This window comes from Triturus cristatus, chromosome 2_1, assembly GCF_964204655.1.
Source record: "Triturus cristatus chromosome 2_1, aTriCri1.1, whole genome shotgun sequence".
Classification (NCBI taxonomy): Eukaryota; Metazoa; Chordata; class Amphibia; order Caudata; family Salamandridae; genus Triturus; species Triturus cristatus.
This window is the reverse complement of record NC_140581.1, coordinates 503852758-503870017: the sequence shown is the minus strand read 5'-3', so window position 1 is coordinate 503870017 and position 17260 is coordinate 503852758. Positions and strand designations below refer to the sequence as shown.

Here is a 17260-nt window from a genome sequence, read left to right as displayed (position 1 = left end):
AAACATATGATTTGCACACGTCTTATTTCTTTGGGTGTTAATAGTCTACATTAAGGATTTTCTTTGGTATATAGTGTAGTGAAATTAACTTGGATATATGATGTCCATGTTGAATTGACATCGGCTATGCTGTTTATATTGAAATATATTCTATGCGCTGTAGCTGTTAGTCAGATTTTTAAATAAACTATGTATGTCGATTCTATTCAATCATCTATTTTGCTGTGTACATGTGTGAATATATTCACACTTGATGTAAACGTAGCGCTTTACATTGCTTGACTGAACCTTTTCAGCGGAGAATATTTTGAGCTTTGTGTTTGCTTTTAAATCTTCCATTCCTGGCTAGTGATTTGATTCTTTTTTTCTTTTCCGTTTCATACACGAAGAGTCTGAAGGCTTCTAAAATAAGAGTGTCTGTCATCGGCCTATCTGCTGAAGTTCGGGTCTGCACTGTGCTCACACGTGAGACTGGTGGTGGGTACTTATAAATGTAATTTTGCAACTAACAGTGAAAAGCAGGTTGTGTTATAGTGTTGTAATTGTGGAATCCTTTTATGCTTTGTAGTATTGCTAAAAGTATAAACGCCCTCTTCTTTACACATGAGTATGTGGTAACATAAAGGAGTTTATTCTGGCAGTGGTACTTAGTACCTTTTTAGTTGCAAGTGGGAATTTTAGATGGTGCTTTTAGTTTTCCCAAAAGGCCAAAGTAGCACCCGTGGAAGTTTATAGCCAAAGAGGAGATGCATTCTGGTAAAGTTGAATGTGCCAAATTGAGGAAAGGACACCAGATCAAGCCTAAAAGTATGTCTATATGCATAATTATATGTTGATGCACTAAGTATGGGGGGTGGCCAGATTCCCAGAAGATGGACCATCCCATTAATCATGATGCCCCTCTGCTTCATCAGCATTGTGAATAAATATATTTCACAGCATTCATCTGCATACATAGTTGACTCCAAAACTTTAGGAGAAACGTCTCCCCAGCAGTAGTGCTATTTGGCAGTCCTTGAGCTGGTTCGGTCTTAAGCGTTCACCTGGAGAATCCACACTACTTGCCAGGCCAGAGGAGACAGAAATGAAACGTGTAGTGCCTCCTGCCTGTGACAGCACATTTCACTAACAGGGAAAGTAAAGTTCTGAAGAAATGTTTAATGTTTCATAAAAATAGCCCTAGCTGCAGACTACAGTTAGCCACAGATGATGAAGCACGTTTCTATAGTTGGAGATTTCGGTCAGTGGTGTATTTCCTGGCATGTTGCTTCTTGGTTAAAGGTGGCTAATGTCTAATTATTCAAGTTTTCTAAGATTTACTTTGGTTTTAACTCCCAAAATGTCCTGTGCATTGTTAGACCACCTATCTGTTTGTCTTAAGTATCCTAGCTATCTATCTTGTCTATCTAGCTAGCTTATATATCGAATCTTTCATTAAAGTGATAGCACGCTCCATAGGAAAGGCTGTTTTCACATTCCTAATTATTTTGTCTCTCCATGATCAATGTGCACCTAACTGCAAAGAAAATGTACTGGAGAGTCGCTTTGATAATGATAAGTTTTGCATGTTGATCAAGGACGTCAGAGTTATGAAGGGGTATCCTACAAAAGTGGTATGAATGGTTACAGTTGGAATTCCAAAATGGAACTTTCTGAACAACAACAAACCCAATAGGGTTTGCCTTAGGGACCTTTTGGCTTTGGCATTTAATGTAAGCCACACTGCACAGCAATCTTTATGGTGAGCAGCATGGCTAAATGATTCATTTTTTAGAGAAAGTACCACAAGCAGTTGCTTTATAGTTCCATTCCCAGTATTTTTTGCTGCAGCACTTCACAGCTCTTCATCAGTAAAGCATAGGCTTTGTACCTCTCACAGGGAAATGTTTAGGAACAGAGAAACGGGATCATAGACTCCAAACTCAGAAGCCAGAACCACTTTGACAGATAGAACAGAGACAGACACTTCTTCAGCAGCATTGTGCAGGTCATTTTCTTCATTCCCAGCTCCTACTAGAGTTTCTCCAGTGGACAACACACTTGTGTTCCACAAAGTGTTGGCAACAGGAGCAGCTAAACTCATTATTCCCTTGATGCTTCATACCACCTCTTCTGACGTTTTCAAGACTTTGCGGCTTAAAACTCCCGTCAGACCCTCAATGCGAGGTCTCATCAAACCAGTGATTAGATGGTCTCTATTCCATCTACCTTCACAATGCCAGGGGTAAAGCATACTGTCCGCCAGACCAAGACCCTATTTCTGAATGGAGACCCTCCACCAGATTTGTTGGCGACAGCAGTCAAGAAATGATTCCCTGACATGTTCTCTTCTTCAGTCCAGCCAGCTTAGTAACACCACAAGATGGATGGAGCTGTCTAGAGAAAATGCGGAACATCACGAACAACCCTCAAAGCAGCAAGATCGATAGCGCTGCTAGGAATCCTGAATTGCTTTGCGTACAAGTTGCATAGCGATGGAAGATATGATTTCTTCAAGGTAGTCAAAGAAGGCAAATTTGCATCCGGCTAAATCAGCAAAGCATCTGTCGATGTAATAGACTTTTCAGCCTGTAATTATAGCTAATGCTTACATATGCGTTTAACTTCATGGCACCCCCTTCTAGCATTAAAACTGGATATTAATTTTAAGCCTTCCCCTCTCTCTGTTGTTCGTTTAGTCTCACAAAAAAACGACAAGATTAATACATTTAAGGTGCAGGCAGTGGATTTAGAAAGAAGGTGCCTTCAGATTTCAATTCAGACACTCCGAAAGGAGAAATGACCAACAGGTTTATTAACTCTACTATTACTCTGCATAGCAACAGCAGAAGCAAACACAGATGTTTCAGCAGAGGCTTCATTTTTACCAGAGTAGACCCTCAAGAGGAAGATAGCAACAACCAAAAGTGACAGCTTGCAAAGCATCTCAAACATCGCCTTCACAACTCCATCCTCATTAGTATCCACTTCAGCATAGACGCTCATAACTGGCCATCTGAAAAAGCTGAAAAACATGACACGTAACAAATGGGTGCTCTTTCTGGACAGGAGAACAGCCAACAAATGTGTGAAAAAATATATAATGGTGGTGCAGCACCAAACCTTACCCGTATCCAGCAAGGAGATTGGATGTGTTGAGGAGAGCTTCAGGATGCTTATTTTTATGTATCAGTCAGCAGTAACCACAGATTTGTGAAACCAAAAGAACATTCTCAATTCAGGGTTCTCCTATTAGGTCTGATGTTTTCCCCAAGGGCGTTCTCAAAATACATCACCTCAGGAAAAGGGTAATATTTTGTATGTCCGTTTGGTACAATTTGGCACCTGATACCCAGTACACTGAAGAAAGTGCTTTAAAGTTGGAACTTCATGTAAATTATGAAAAATGCAGGTCAACTCCACCTCATGGGTTACAGCATTTTACCCTTTGGTGGCCTAAATGGCAACTTTTAGTAAGGAGTATGAACTTCCAGCAAACAGTAGCAATACAAAGAGTTATCATACATACATCTGTTAGAGAAGCTCCACTTGCAAGGGCCATGCCTCTACAGAGATAAGCCATGTACTTTCAACATGTTGGGATTCTGGTTGTTCAACAGAGAGATCCTGATTCAAACAGACCACATAGATACCTCATATTATTTCAACAAATGAGGAGGAACAAGGATGAAAGCACTTCAAGGGACACTCAAACTATATGTCAGGGAGCACCCAGATAACTGCAATATATCTACAGGCCCCCAGTACCAACAGTCAGGCACATTAAGGGGAAATCATGAGAACCCTCAATGTCAGTGAATGAGCTATTCTAACTATGATGTTGTGAAGATGGTGAGTTTCACAAGTAACCTTATTGTTCGAGTTGTAATAAGCCTCCCGGAAGCTCACTGCCCAAGAACAGTTGCTGGTAAGAAAACATTCACCTGAATTTTAACCTCAAGGAACTGAATACAGAAATGTATGGAACATTTAGTGTACCACTACCAAAGTAATTCATATTTATAGAACAATAAATATATCGGAATGCTTGTATTACCCTTACCTGAGACACATACACTCTCTCGCTCTTTCTCTCAATCCAAAAATAAATACACACATACACCACAATTAGTACATGCATCTCATCTTACACACTAGGGGACCATCCAGTCAAACTTTTTGCATAAGAGGAAACGGTTATTTGAATCTTCCTCCAGATTGCATGATTATTTATGGGCAGAGTTTTCCAAACTTGAGCCCATGTTTGATCGCGAAGGTCCAAGGAATAAATCAAGCTGCCTTTAAATTCTGTTTTTATCTTGTCACATTTGTTGTGCTTCAAAGAAGACAAAGGCCATATCTCAGTCTGTCTTCTTACAAATTGTGCTTATTTTTATAACATGGAGATTCGGCTTTGCAATCTCCTTTCACTTTGCAGTCAGAGAAAGAAAACTAAAGTGAATCATGTGATAATCTTGCTTTGGTACAGGGAGTGTGAAAGGAAAGCCTGAGGATGCCATTTTTAACACACAACAAAATGTAAATACCTATAAAGGAACTGTACACATTCAGCAGTTAGGAAACACAAAAACGAAGCACATTGGTTTTCGTAATGCTAAGGTCTGATGGAAATAAAGGTATAATAGGATCAAAACAAATCAAGATGCTACTTGGTGATGCACACATTATAAATATTCACTGAAATCACTTTACGACACATTAATACTTGTGTGCAATCTAGTTTATCAGTAAAACTGCTATAGGCGTCTTCCTGCTACCTGAATGTATTATTAGGTGAACTGATAGCAATCCATTTTAAGCAATACACAAGGCTAGTCTGCAGCATTTGTCATATTAAGTGGCATTACCTTGGAAACTATTCTACTTTCGTTATTGCAGTAAACCCAGGCTCCCAGTAGTGTTTAATCTGAGCCTAGGGTGGCGGAGGAGCACATTGACACTTATTGTTGGGCACTGCCACTTATTTTTGGACATCAGTCATTTGCCATGAGCAAGAGAAGGAAAAACACATAACAAAAAAAATGGAGGAAGAGAACGTCAGAAATCTGTCACAAAGAGAGAAAGCAGGAACATGCACAAGTGAGATAAAGGGGCAGGGAGCATCCAGTATTGGATTAAAGAGACATGAGTTGGATTCAAAACTACACCGCCTTGGTATTCGGCGCAGAGACCATGCACTGGCTGCGGGCTTCTGACCAGAGCTTTGGGAACCACACAATAATATACAAATAAAGCACTGTTCCCAGTTGAAATATGGATTAGCTCTGTTGTCTCACCCTGTGTAGCAATAAGCCATTCATTATTTTTTATACTATTGAAATACTAAGGACTCACTCTCACTACTTTTTCTCCAAAAGTGATATTGGGTTTTCATATTAACCAGTCAGTCTTGCTACATGCCTCCCCCCGCTTCCCCTCCCAATTCAACTTATCATCAAAGAGATTAATGCACATGTGAAATGGAAAAGGCCACTAAAGTATTATTTACAGAACAAAAGACCTTAGGCTTTTTGTATATAAAGGCCCTGTAAATACATGAAGGTATTGTCTAAATAATCTTTATTAAGATAGATTGTGTCCTGCATACAGTTGATACGAGAGTGCAGATACCTCTCTTCAATGCAGACAAAAAGTTTATTACTCTAAGGAAAAAAGCAGCGAATCACCAAAAAATGTCCCAGTCGCAGAAATCAACAAAGCAGCAACCTGGAGTTCAATACATGCTTTTACACAACACTGTTGTCTAGATTCTGACTCCAGCATGGATTTGCAAGTATGGCAGGAATCCCAAACAGACTTGGGGCCAGTTGTACAGTGATCGTTCATGTAAATTGGATACCACGTTTTTGCAACCACTATCTTATTTTGCAAATCTACTTATGTACTAATGGGTCGGTTCACAAATTACACAGGGGCGCAGAATGACCTTCCTAATTAATATTCATTAGGCAGTTTGCAAATACATATATAGGCTGCAGAGTAGCAGTATTGATAATAAAACACAAGATACAGTCAGTATGAATGAACAGGTTGCAACATAGTGGTAAATAGCGTTTTACAAAAACACTAAGTAAAATAAAGAAATAAAATAACGTGCTGCATGTACTGCATGCAGGGCAATGGGTAAAGCCCAAGGCCGTCTTCTGCCCAGGAGCATGCATTGGGACATTCTTTCTGCACACTATCTACAAGGGGTTCATACCTATAGGCCTTCTTTGTCTTTCATTATTGACATTATATGGGCTGTAGCTGGTGATATTAACAAGATCAGTGATGTCATGAGTAGTATATAGGTGTTTGCATTCTGATTGCCTAGCTAATCATAAATTAAACATTTTATTATCCCGGGCCCTAATGGCGAGGTTTCAGGCGGGTGGCACCATCGTATATTGAGTGACCATAATACTTGGTGGCTGGGTTTCAGTATCCATAAATGGGCAAGTATGGTCAGGGACAGCCCATGTTTCATCTCTAATTGTCCAATCCCAGAGGCTTCACTTGGTCTGGAGGCCAGCTGATCTGGGTGCTGTGATGAACAAAATGTGTGACAACCGTCTTGAACCACTCCTGGATTATTTAAACCCCCTGGCCGATTTGCGGGATGAGGATAATTATTTTGCCCGTTTAGGGCTGGCCATTAGAAATCTTCTAATGACGCCTATTAGACTTGTTATCCCAAGGGCTAGGTGGCTTGATTTCTCCTGTAGGAAGGCTTCCTCTGGTTTGCATAGGGCTTTGAAGAAGATTTCTAGAGATAGCCAGAAGATCCAAGTGCTTAGAGTGGAGTATAAACAATCCCTGAGTAGGAGGAAGAAAAGAGATCAGAACTGGGTATTGGGGGAGGCTGGTGCAGTCGTGTAGCTTAAAGGAAGCCACAACCTTTTGGAAGGTGGTTAAGGACATTGGCTGTCTGGGTTCAAGTGCTGATGCTGTTATTACCACCATTAGCACAGAGGCTTGGCTGGGTCCTTTTAGTGCCTTATATTGCTCTGACTTGTCTCAATTAAGTCCAGAGGCAGCGGTGGAATTGCCAATTAACATAAGTTTTACACTGGAAGAGATCTGGGATACCATCATAAAGTCTCCAGCTAGTACACCCCCAGGGCCAAATGCGGTCCCTATGGACGTCTACAAATCAGTCCCGGAACTATGTGCCCTATTATTATGCAACTATTTCAGTGTTTTTACTATCACTGGCTTCCCCGATTCGTGGCACACTGCTTCCATCATACCTATCTTTTAAAAGGGCAACATGTAGTCCCCTAGTTGTTAATGCTCGATCTCTCTGTTGGACCCTGCCATCAACATTGCAGGGAGGGTGGTGTTGGAGCGCCTGTTTTTTTCGGGGTCAGGGAGATGAACATGCTTTTGGAGGGTCAATATGGGTTCCGGGAAAGGCTGGTCACTGTGGAGCAATGCTTACATTTGCATTTGCTTAGTAGCAAACATACCAGCGCAAAGCAGGGCTACCATTGCCTAGCCTTCATGGACTTGTCAAGCGCCTTTGACAGTCTGGTAATATCTAAATTGTAGGCCTTCCTGGAGGTTATAGGGGTGGATTTAGGGCTTGTTCAGTTCTTGCGGACCCATCATTTCAATCTTTAAGCATCCTAGCAGCTTTCCGCTGAAAAAGGGTGTATGCCAATGGTGTGAATTGGCCCCTATGCTATTCCTATTGTATATCAATGGCCTTGAGGATGGGCTATCTGTCTGTGCTGCAGATGTACCATATGTGAGTAAGAAAAAAGTTCAGGCGTTACTCTGTGCAGATGACGCCGTTTCACTTGGGAGAATACAGAAGAGCCTCAATACCTTTTTACAAGCGTTTATCTTCATGGAATCCTTGGGGGTTAGCCACAAATCGTTCTAAAACCTTCACCATGTTTTGTGGCCCAAAATCAATGAAGAAGAATAGTGTGTTTCTGCAGGGCCACCCTGTTGCTCCTGCACAGGACTTTTCCTACTTGGGTGTGGTGTTTGATGCCAGGGATAGCTAGGGCCCATGCAGATATAAAACCTCACAAAGGTTTTCCAATGCTGCGGGCTATATTTACAACTTCGCCTCTCGCATTGATAAAAAAACCTGTGGCTCCCCTCTTGGAGGTCTTTAGGAGCAAATGTTTACCCATTCTCACCTAGAGGGCTGGTATCTGGGGATATTCTAACACCACTGTGCTTCAGACGTAAAGAAAAGGGTCCTGCGGCGCATTTTAGGTGTACCCAGCCTGCGCCACTTACTTTGTCCACCAGGAGCTGAGAGTTGAATATGTTGAAGATCATGTTTAACTGGCCCACTGGTGTTATGGTGCACTATTTGGGCGAATTCTCATGCAGGTTTTAATAGGAATGTGACTTCCGACTGCTTAGCCTGCGACAGAGGCCTGGCCTTACCCTGGTTACAATATGTTAAGCAGGAATTCTCAAATCTTTTCTTTTCCCTCTGCTATTATCAAGGCTGACATTACCTGGCTAAAAAAAATATTTCTTACCAGTAAAATGCAGCTTAGAGAGGTAGATGAACTAGCCAAAACCACTGTAAGGGAATATGGGCCTATGCAGACCACCCCCATATGGAGCCATATCTGTCTTGGGTGAATGCCACCTGGGACAGAGTCCTGTTAACCAGATTCCGGAATCATGAGGTGGCAGTTGAGTTTTCCTTTGGGCCAGTTTGACCCCTAAAATGTTTGAATCTGTCCTTGCAACGAGACTTAGCAGCAGAGTTTGCTTCATTTTACTGTTTTCTGAAAGTTCTACTTGGTATTCTCCAAAAGGTTTTAAACTCCTTTAAGCCGAGCTAGCAGTATTAGACGATGAGCTGAGGCCTTGCTTTACGTGCAAGGGTTAAACTCCCCTACATATTTCATCTCTATTTGTTCTTTTTTAAAGGGCGCTATTGCCAAGCGACAAATGTTGTTGTTTTGATCCTGCCAGTTTGATCTGTTTATATGATGACTGTGGGGCATTGAGTCCCATGACAGGATACCCTTATTTTGCTGTAATTACATTATTTTTCTTATCTGCTGTTTTTAGACATGTCTTATTGAGATGAGCATGAGATTTTTTGAGAGTTTTTAATTATGTTTCTCATGTTTGTAATGTGCTTTTAATACTTTATTTTGCTGCCAAAATAAAGTATTATCTGATCGAAGTAAAATTTAGAAATAAAATAATGTGCTGCTTGTACTGCAGGCAAGGCATAGGGTAAAGCCCCAGCCGTCTTCTGCCCAGTAGCATGCATTGGGCCATACTCTCAGCCGACTATCTTCAGGGGGTTCTTGCCTCTAAGCCTTTGTTGTCTTTCATTATTGACGTTATGTGCGCTGTAGATGGTAGTATCAACAAGATCAGTGACGTCATGAGTAGTTTTGACTCCAACGGTATCAGCATTTAAGCTAGTAGAGAACCACAACATCATTTAAAAGAAATGTTCTTTGTATTAGATCATCTGCTATAGCAGATCTGTAGTTATGGTTGAGGTGGTTAGTTAACAATTATTTTGTGATATCTAGTAATTTTAGTGGGATTTTACAACCCTAAAACAAAAATGTTGTGCAAATTGACCACTGTGTATGGTGGTGTTATTGTGTGTTGAGGAGGGGGCTGCAAAACTTGCATACCTTATTTAAAGTGCCCCTAGTCTTTTCCCTCAGTGTACTTTTTCCCACTAGCAATACGTCCATTAACTATTATACACGTTTTGGAAAAAAGCAGTTCTAAAAGCTTTGAAGACTTTTTGTAAAAATATTAACATTTACGAGTCTATGGTATTACGACTGACTCGAATAGGAAATCTAGTAATGTCTTGCAGTTAAATACTAAATGCCATTCTGGAGTCAGGAGTAAACAATGCTGTACCAGAGATTTTCGTGTGGAGTCAGTAGAAGGCTGCTGCCGGTAAAGGGAAATTCAGTAAAGTCCTGTGGTACTATATTAGATTGTATTACTGTAAGCTGTGTAGTTATTAATTATATAATTTCTCAGCATTACCTTTTTATAGATTTGAGGAGGAGTGACAAGACAACATTATTGTGAGTGAGTCGAGAGGTAACAGATTTGTTGTGAGCTGTGTAAACATACAGTATTAATATGATGATGCATGGGGCAACATTAAGATTCCATCAAACTACATATGGAGATTTTGAACGGTGTACAAACTGAACTTAGACAATGCCACATCACAAGCCGACACTTTATGCTCAGAGCTGGGTAGGCCTGGTGCAAGATATTGCTATAGGCCTCACCTTTGCCGAAGCCCACTTTGCTTCCTGGTGGATGTGCCCTGTATTTTAAGGGGCAGAGACATTGTATACATAGCTGAAGGTCACAACCCAAACCTAATTCTCGCTAATTATACTAATGTTTTTTGTTAAACCTAAAAAAAACCCGCTGAGCTTTTTGTAGATGTAGACAAGTCCTGTGCACGTTTATACTGAATAAGATATTCACAGAATAATCAACATAGTTCAACATCAATATTATGTGGGTGATGTTTTAATTCAAGATGGGTCCATCAATACATAGAGCGCCAGCCGACACGTGTTTCGTCATCAGATAAAGATCTGTGACTCTTCAGGGCTGGGAAACAATACAATGATAAAATCAAAATTATGACAAGGAAAAAGGGGGAAGGGTGACATGAATTCGAAAAAGGTGAGGTGACAATAAATCAAACGTCAATTACTGGCAAAAAAACTGGCAAAAAAAACAAATCACAACCTTAATGTTGCCCCATGCATCATCATATTAATACTGTATGTTTACACAGCACACAACAAATCTGTTACCTCTCGACTCACTCACAATAATGTTGTCTTGTCACTCCTCCTCAAATCTATAAAAAGGTAATGCTGAGAAATTATATAATTAATAACTACACAGCTTGCAGTAATATAATCTAATATAGTACCACAGGACTTTACTGAATTTCCCTTTACCGGCAGCAGCCTTCTACTGACTCCACACGAAAATCTCTGGTACAGCATTGTTTACTCCTGACTCCAGAAGGGCATTTAGTATTTAACTGCAAGACCTTACTAGATTTCCTATTCGAGTCAGTCGTAATACCATAGACTCGTAAATGTTAATATTTTTACAAAAAGTCTTCAAAGCTTTTAGAACTGCTTTTTTCCAAAACGTGTAAAATAGTTGTTAATGGACGTATTGCTAGTGGGAAAAAGTACACTGAGGGAAGAGACTTGGGGCACTTTAAATAAGGTATGCAAGTTTTGCAGCCCCCTCCTCAACACACAATAACACCACCATACACAGTGGTCAATTAGCACAACATTTTTGTTTTAGGTTTGTAGAATCCCACTAAAATTACTAGATATCGCAAAATAATTGTTAACTAACCAACTCAACCATAACTACAGATCTGCTATAGCAGATGATCTAATACAAAGAACATTTCTTTTAAATGATGTTATGGTTCTCTACTAGCTTAAATGCTGATACCGTTGGAGTCAAAACTACTCATGACGTCACTGATCTTGTTGATTATACCTGTCCGTTTACCTGCCTGAGCGCTATTTATCCTGTCTTCCGAAACCCTTCACAGTGAGCTTTGTGTAGATGACTCCTCATGCACGGCACATTATTCTCATAACCTTACACATGGTGCCATAGATGACTTCGCAGTAGGCATTATTCATGACGTCATTGGTGCCTTCACATACAGTCACCGTTTTCAAGACAAGATTGTGTTGTATGAGATCATTTAAACATGATGTGTCTAATGTTGTCCTCGTGTAAGACTGGAACATGTTTTCACTTCACAGGAACGTACCACGTCATTTTAGATGAAAGCCACTACAAGGAGCTGCTGATGCAGCACGTCATCCCACCTCCTGCCAGCTCAAGCTCCGAGTGCTCACTTATCCGGATGGGTATGTGATTGGTTGTGAATTCACTCTGTTTCTTTATATAATAAATAGTTTATCACTTTGGCTAATAACATAAATTTAAACTTGAAGTTAATGTTACGGTTTAATGAATGCTATATCCAATTGATATTTTCGTCTGTTGCCTTATTTATTGTTAACACAACTTGATCTTGTAGTTCAGAATGTTATGAATAACATTCACATACTTTTAAAATTAATATATTTCTCACATTTCTATTTCATTTCTATGCTATAAGGAAGTGAAAGGAACGTCTTAGGAGAAACATGATAGCAATTTCCTCACCACACATAATAACGAGCATTGAAAATGCAATAGGTGTCGTCTTTGATTTAGTTAAAGCCATTTGCTTTGCTAATGGCATTGTATAGCAAAGCAAATGACTTTAACTTAATGAAAGGCGAGACCTATTGCATTTTTAATGCTTGTTTTTTGAGGCGCCGCTTTGAGTGCAGGACACGCTGATTTCAATGGCCGCAGCGCTCGGGTCACCCGACATCTATTGAAGGTGAATAACCTGGAATAGGGGCGAAGCTAGATGAAAAGATTATTTAAATTTATTAGGGCCGGCCGCGTTGCTTGTCTCCATTATAATGACTCACTCTCGATTTGCTAGAAAGGTGTAGAGGTTATTTCTTTGGACATCCTCTGTAATTCTCTGCTACCCTGTTATCTGGAGCGCGTGTCCACGTATCAGCTACTCTCTGATATTGCACAGAGCACAGTACCTCAACTTCTAATCTGTACTGGAATGCTGGAACAAGCAAGCACCTTCCTAAAAGCAGACGGCGCTGGACGTGCCCACATTCTTTTGGCCAGTCCCTGGACGGAACATCGCACTTTCTGAGTGGTGCGCCTGCTGCGTCTGGCCTGTAGGTGGTGGGCTGCATGTAAGTGGTGCACAGATGAAAGCCAGAGCTCTGTGATGTTCTCCTGAAAGAATTCCGAAGCTGGAATGCCCCTTGTGCGGCTGTAGTTGCAGCCAGCTCTGGGGAGGCGCTAGGAGAGAGTGATTGCATCTCTCCATCAGAAGACTTTCAATCATTAACTCTCCCGGGCTCTGGGGACAGGGTGCGGGTCACCTGCCAGATCAGTCCCTAATAAACCGGGGCTTCTGTCAGCCGCAGCCCCCTACCATTTATCATGCCCTGAGCTGCTACTTTAATTTCACTTGCTTGACTCATCTGATGTGTTTAAACCACACACAAAAGTCTCCTACCAGGGATCTCAATTGCGGTTGCAGAGGAACGGCCCCACACCGCCCGCTCTGCTGTCTTCCTGTGTTCTCTCCCGCAGCTGGATGGGTCTTTGAGGAGGCCCCTGAGGAGACCGGAGTCGGTTTTCTTTGGGAGTGCCGTCAGGGTGAGTGCCAATAGTATTCAGAGTATATGTTTGGTGTGTGTAAGGCTGGGTATCTTTACTGATTGTGGTATGTGCCATGTGAAGAAGTGATGCAAGCATTGCCCGTTAAATGTTACTGGATTTCTAAAGAGCATGGCTGCCCGTGAGCGTCCCAGCGCTGAATGAGTACAGGTGGAGTCGTAAGGGGGTTTCACGGGAACAGCCAGGTTTTCAGAGATTTTCGGAAGGCCAACAGATTAGGCTGTGCACGAATGTCAGGAGGGAGGGAGTTCCATAATTTGGAAGCGTTGTAGGAGAAACGCCGACCTCCTGATCGTGCTCTCTTGATGTTGAGTGTCAGAGTTAAATGAGCATTAGAGGATCGGAGAGGTCTAGAAGTGGTGTAAGGAGTCACCAGGTCTTTAAAGATGGGAGGGGCCTTGCCGTTGAGGATTTTGTGCGTAAGACAGAGCGCCTTAAATTGCACTCTTTCTACCACGGGTAGCCAGTGGAGTGCTCTGATAGCTGGCTTGGACGAGCACCGGCTCTTGGTGTTGGTGAGGATCCGTGCGGCCGCGTTCTGCACCACCTGCAATTTGGTAGTGACTTTCCGCGGGGCACCCAGAAACAGTGCGTTGCCATAGTCCAGGCGTGACAGGATGAGGCCTTGGATAAGGAGTTTCCTTGATGGAAAAGGGAGTAATGGCAGAATTTTTTGGGCGGATCGCAGAAGCCCATAGCAGACCCCAGCAGTTTTCCTAGCTTGAGTGTGCATGGTGAGATTTTGGTCAAGCCATAGTCCGAGGCTTTTGATCTCGGTTTTAGGGGTAGGAGGCTTGCCCATGCATGGGGGCCATAGAGATTCTGGCCGGAAGTGAGCCTGATTCCCCATTACCAGTATCTCCGTCTTGTCGCTGTTGAGCTTCAAGTGCGAGCTGTCCATCCAGCTGACTATGTCTTTCAGACAGGAATAAAGGTTGGTGGTAGGGTTTTCCTTCTGAGAGAGAGAGACTACCAGCTGGGTGTCATCAACGTACGTTAGGAGTTTAATCCCGTGGGGGGTGACCATTTTTTCCAAAGGGGACATATATACGTTGAAGAGCGTGGGGCTCAATGAGGAGCCCTGTGGTACTCCGCAACGTACAGAGGTCTCCCTGGATGTATAGCCACCCTCGATCACCTGGAATGAGCGGTCATGAAGAAAGGATTTTATCCAGGTCAGGGCGACACCTGTAATCCCAAGATCACTGAGTCGCTGGACCAGGATTTGGTGGTTGACAGTGTCGAAGGCCGCGCTCAGATCCAGGAGGATCACTGCCACTGATCCTCCTGAATCCATGATCTTCCTGGCCTCCTCGACCACCGTCACCATTGCTGTTTCCGTGCCCTGGCCGGGGCGAAAACCCGTCTGAGATGGTTTAAGTAATTCATTCGATTCCAGGTAGTGGGAAAGCTGGACATTTATGAGTTTCTGCCATTTTACTGATGCAGGGGAGGAGCGAAATGGGCCTGAAGTTGCCTAGGTTGAGGGGGTCTAGATTAGGTTTTTTTAGTAGTGCTCTAACCTTCGCCTTTTTCCAGCTGGGGGGAACCACTCCGAGTGCCAATGAGGCATTAATCAGGTGTACCATAGGTCCGAGGATGGTAGGTGTTACTTGCTTTAGGATTTTAACTACTGGTGCAGGGACAGAAGGTGAGCCACTTTTAAGAGATTGGAGGATGGGGGCCAAGGTTTCCTTATTTATGGGAATGAACATCTCAAGTCTAGAGTTGAGGTTCTGCGCTTGTATTAGGGAGATAGGTGGTAGATCCAGGGGGATGGGCGGAAGTTGCTGCAGGATGTTTTGAATTTTTTGATCGAAGTACGTGGCCAACTTATCACAGTGGTTGTCTGCGAGGACAGACGGACAAGTGGACTCCGGGGTTTTCAGGAGTAGTTTTACAATGCGAAACGTCTCCCTCGACGAGCAAGATGCATCATTAATTTTCTCTTGAAAAAACGAAGTTGGAGCATTTTTCAAGGCTTTTTTATAATTGAGGATGGCCAGCCTGTATTCCTTCTTTCTATTGGGGTCGAAGTCTTTCCGCCAAGTTCTTTCAGCCCTTTTGCATTGCTTCTTCAGAAGGCGGGTTTCCTGGGTAAACCATGGGGAGGAAGTTTTTTTGCGGGTTGTCCGATATGGTTTGTAAGGGAGGATGGTATTAAGGGAATTTTCTATCCAAGATGATAACTCCGCATCCGCTATTACGGGGTCGATGGCAAAGCTGGGCTTGGAGAGGTCCAGGATGTATTCCCATTTTTTGGGGTCTAGTTTAGCCCAGGGACGTACCGGTCTACCGGGAGATAGAGTGGGAGGAACGTTGGTCGGAATCTCCCAACTGAAGGGAATGAGCCTGTGGTCTGACCAGGGCAGAGGAATCGGGGCGTTGGTTTTCAGGGTATTAATGTGACAGAAAATAGGGTCAAGTAAATGCCCATGACTGTGCGTGGATTGATCGTTCTGTAGATGAAGATGATGAGTGGCAAGGTCTAAGAGCAGCTCTGATGCGGTGTTGTCCTCCCTATTATCGAAGTGGATATTAAAATCCCCTAGGACAAGTAAGTTAGACAAAGTGCTTGTCATGGCTGTGGAGAATTCCACAAGGGAGCTACAAAATTGGCCCAAGGCTCCTGGGGGGCGGTAAATAAGGGCTCCTGAGAGTGATTTACAGGGGGACAGTTGAATGCTAAAATGAAAATTTTCACAGTTCAGTAAAGGGCTGTCCCGGAATCTGCATGAAAGATGTTCCTTATGGATAATGGCTATCCCTCCTCCCTTTCCCTTCACTCGATCCAAGTGTTGTATAAGATATCCCTGCGGTAACGCCAGCACCAGGTCAAAGTCTGAGTCTGGGGTGAGCCAAGTCTCCGTGAGAAATAGTATCTCAAATTGCTCTTCTTCTAGAAGCATGAAGATTTCATGACTATGTTTGGGCAGGGATCTGTAATTTAGCAGGGCCATCTTGATGATGGTCCGGGGTGTTTGAATTTTCGTCACCGGGGTGAATTTGAAAGAGCAGTGCGCGCAGGGAGTAGAAGAACTCTCACCATGAGGAATGGTCGTACAGGGAGGCTGGAGGGGCCGATGTAGTTGCATCAGAGAGTCTCTGGAGTATGATATAGTAGGTTGAGTGGAAGAGACCAGGGTGGCTGGCTCTAGGCCCGTCCTGGCGCGGACGGGCGCAGATGGGCTTGCCTTAGGCGCGCCTTCGGCGCGCTAACGGCGCGCCCGCTGCGCTCGTCCGCTGCGCTTCCTCCAAAGACACATTTTTAACGAGGAGGAGGGGTTAGGGGGGCGTGGCCTCAAAGGGGACGTGGCGTCAGTGCACGCCGGCCACAAGTGGTAGCTTGTTTGTGTCCTTGACAGCGCTAAGATCCGCTGTGCCGGGAGTAAGAGTTGCTTTTTCTGTGGCAAAGTTGCCAGGTAACAGAGTTATTTTTAAAAGAACAGAGAAAATATACGTGACACTCAAATCTTTAAAAAAACGTGTGACGCTCCCGGCTTCCGCCTCAGGAGTACTAATTCTGTAGAAGCGCTCGTTCTCAGCGCTTTTAAGCTGGGCGTGGGTGGGGCGTGGCCTCAAAGGGGGCGTGGCCTCGGTGCACGCCGGCAATGGCGTCCACAAGTGGTAGCTCATTTGTGTCCTTGACAGCGCTAAGATCCGCTGTGCCGGGAGTAAGAGTTGCTTTTTCTGCGGCCAAGTTGCCAGGTAACCGAGTTATTTTTAAAAGAACAGAGAAAATATACGTGACACTCAAATCTTTAAAAAACGTGTGACGCTCCTGGCTTCCGCCTCAGGAGTACTAATTCACAGTCATTGATTGTCATTGATTGTTCACTGTATAGTGGGCTCAGCTGTGAACTTTGCGATACCCACCAGTTTGGAATCTCCTTTATCATATTTGACTGGCCTTAGCAGGTCGCGGATTGCTGAACAGTTATCGACAACCTTAGTGTCTCCAATAGAGGTTTCT

At 43.1% G+C, this 17260-nt stretch overlaps 1 protein-coding gene across 2 annotated transcripts in view; it reads left to right on the top strand.

The window, feature by feature from the left end:
• GTF2H2C (GTF2H2 family member C) overlaps window positions 1-17260 on the top strand; it is a 349036-nt gene that overhangs the window by 268453 nt on the left and 63323 nt on the right. For both annotated transcript variants that reach the window (XM_085632380.1, XM_085632381.1), the window contains 2 exons: window positions 390-477; window positions 11781-11888. In XM_085632380.1, coding sequence (XP_085488506.1) covers window positions 390-477; window positions 11781-11888 — 196 coding nt within the window. The remainder of the gene's footprint in view (window positions 1-389; window positions 478-11780; window positions 11889-17260) is intronic.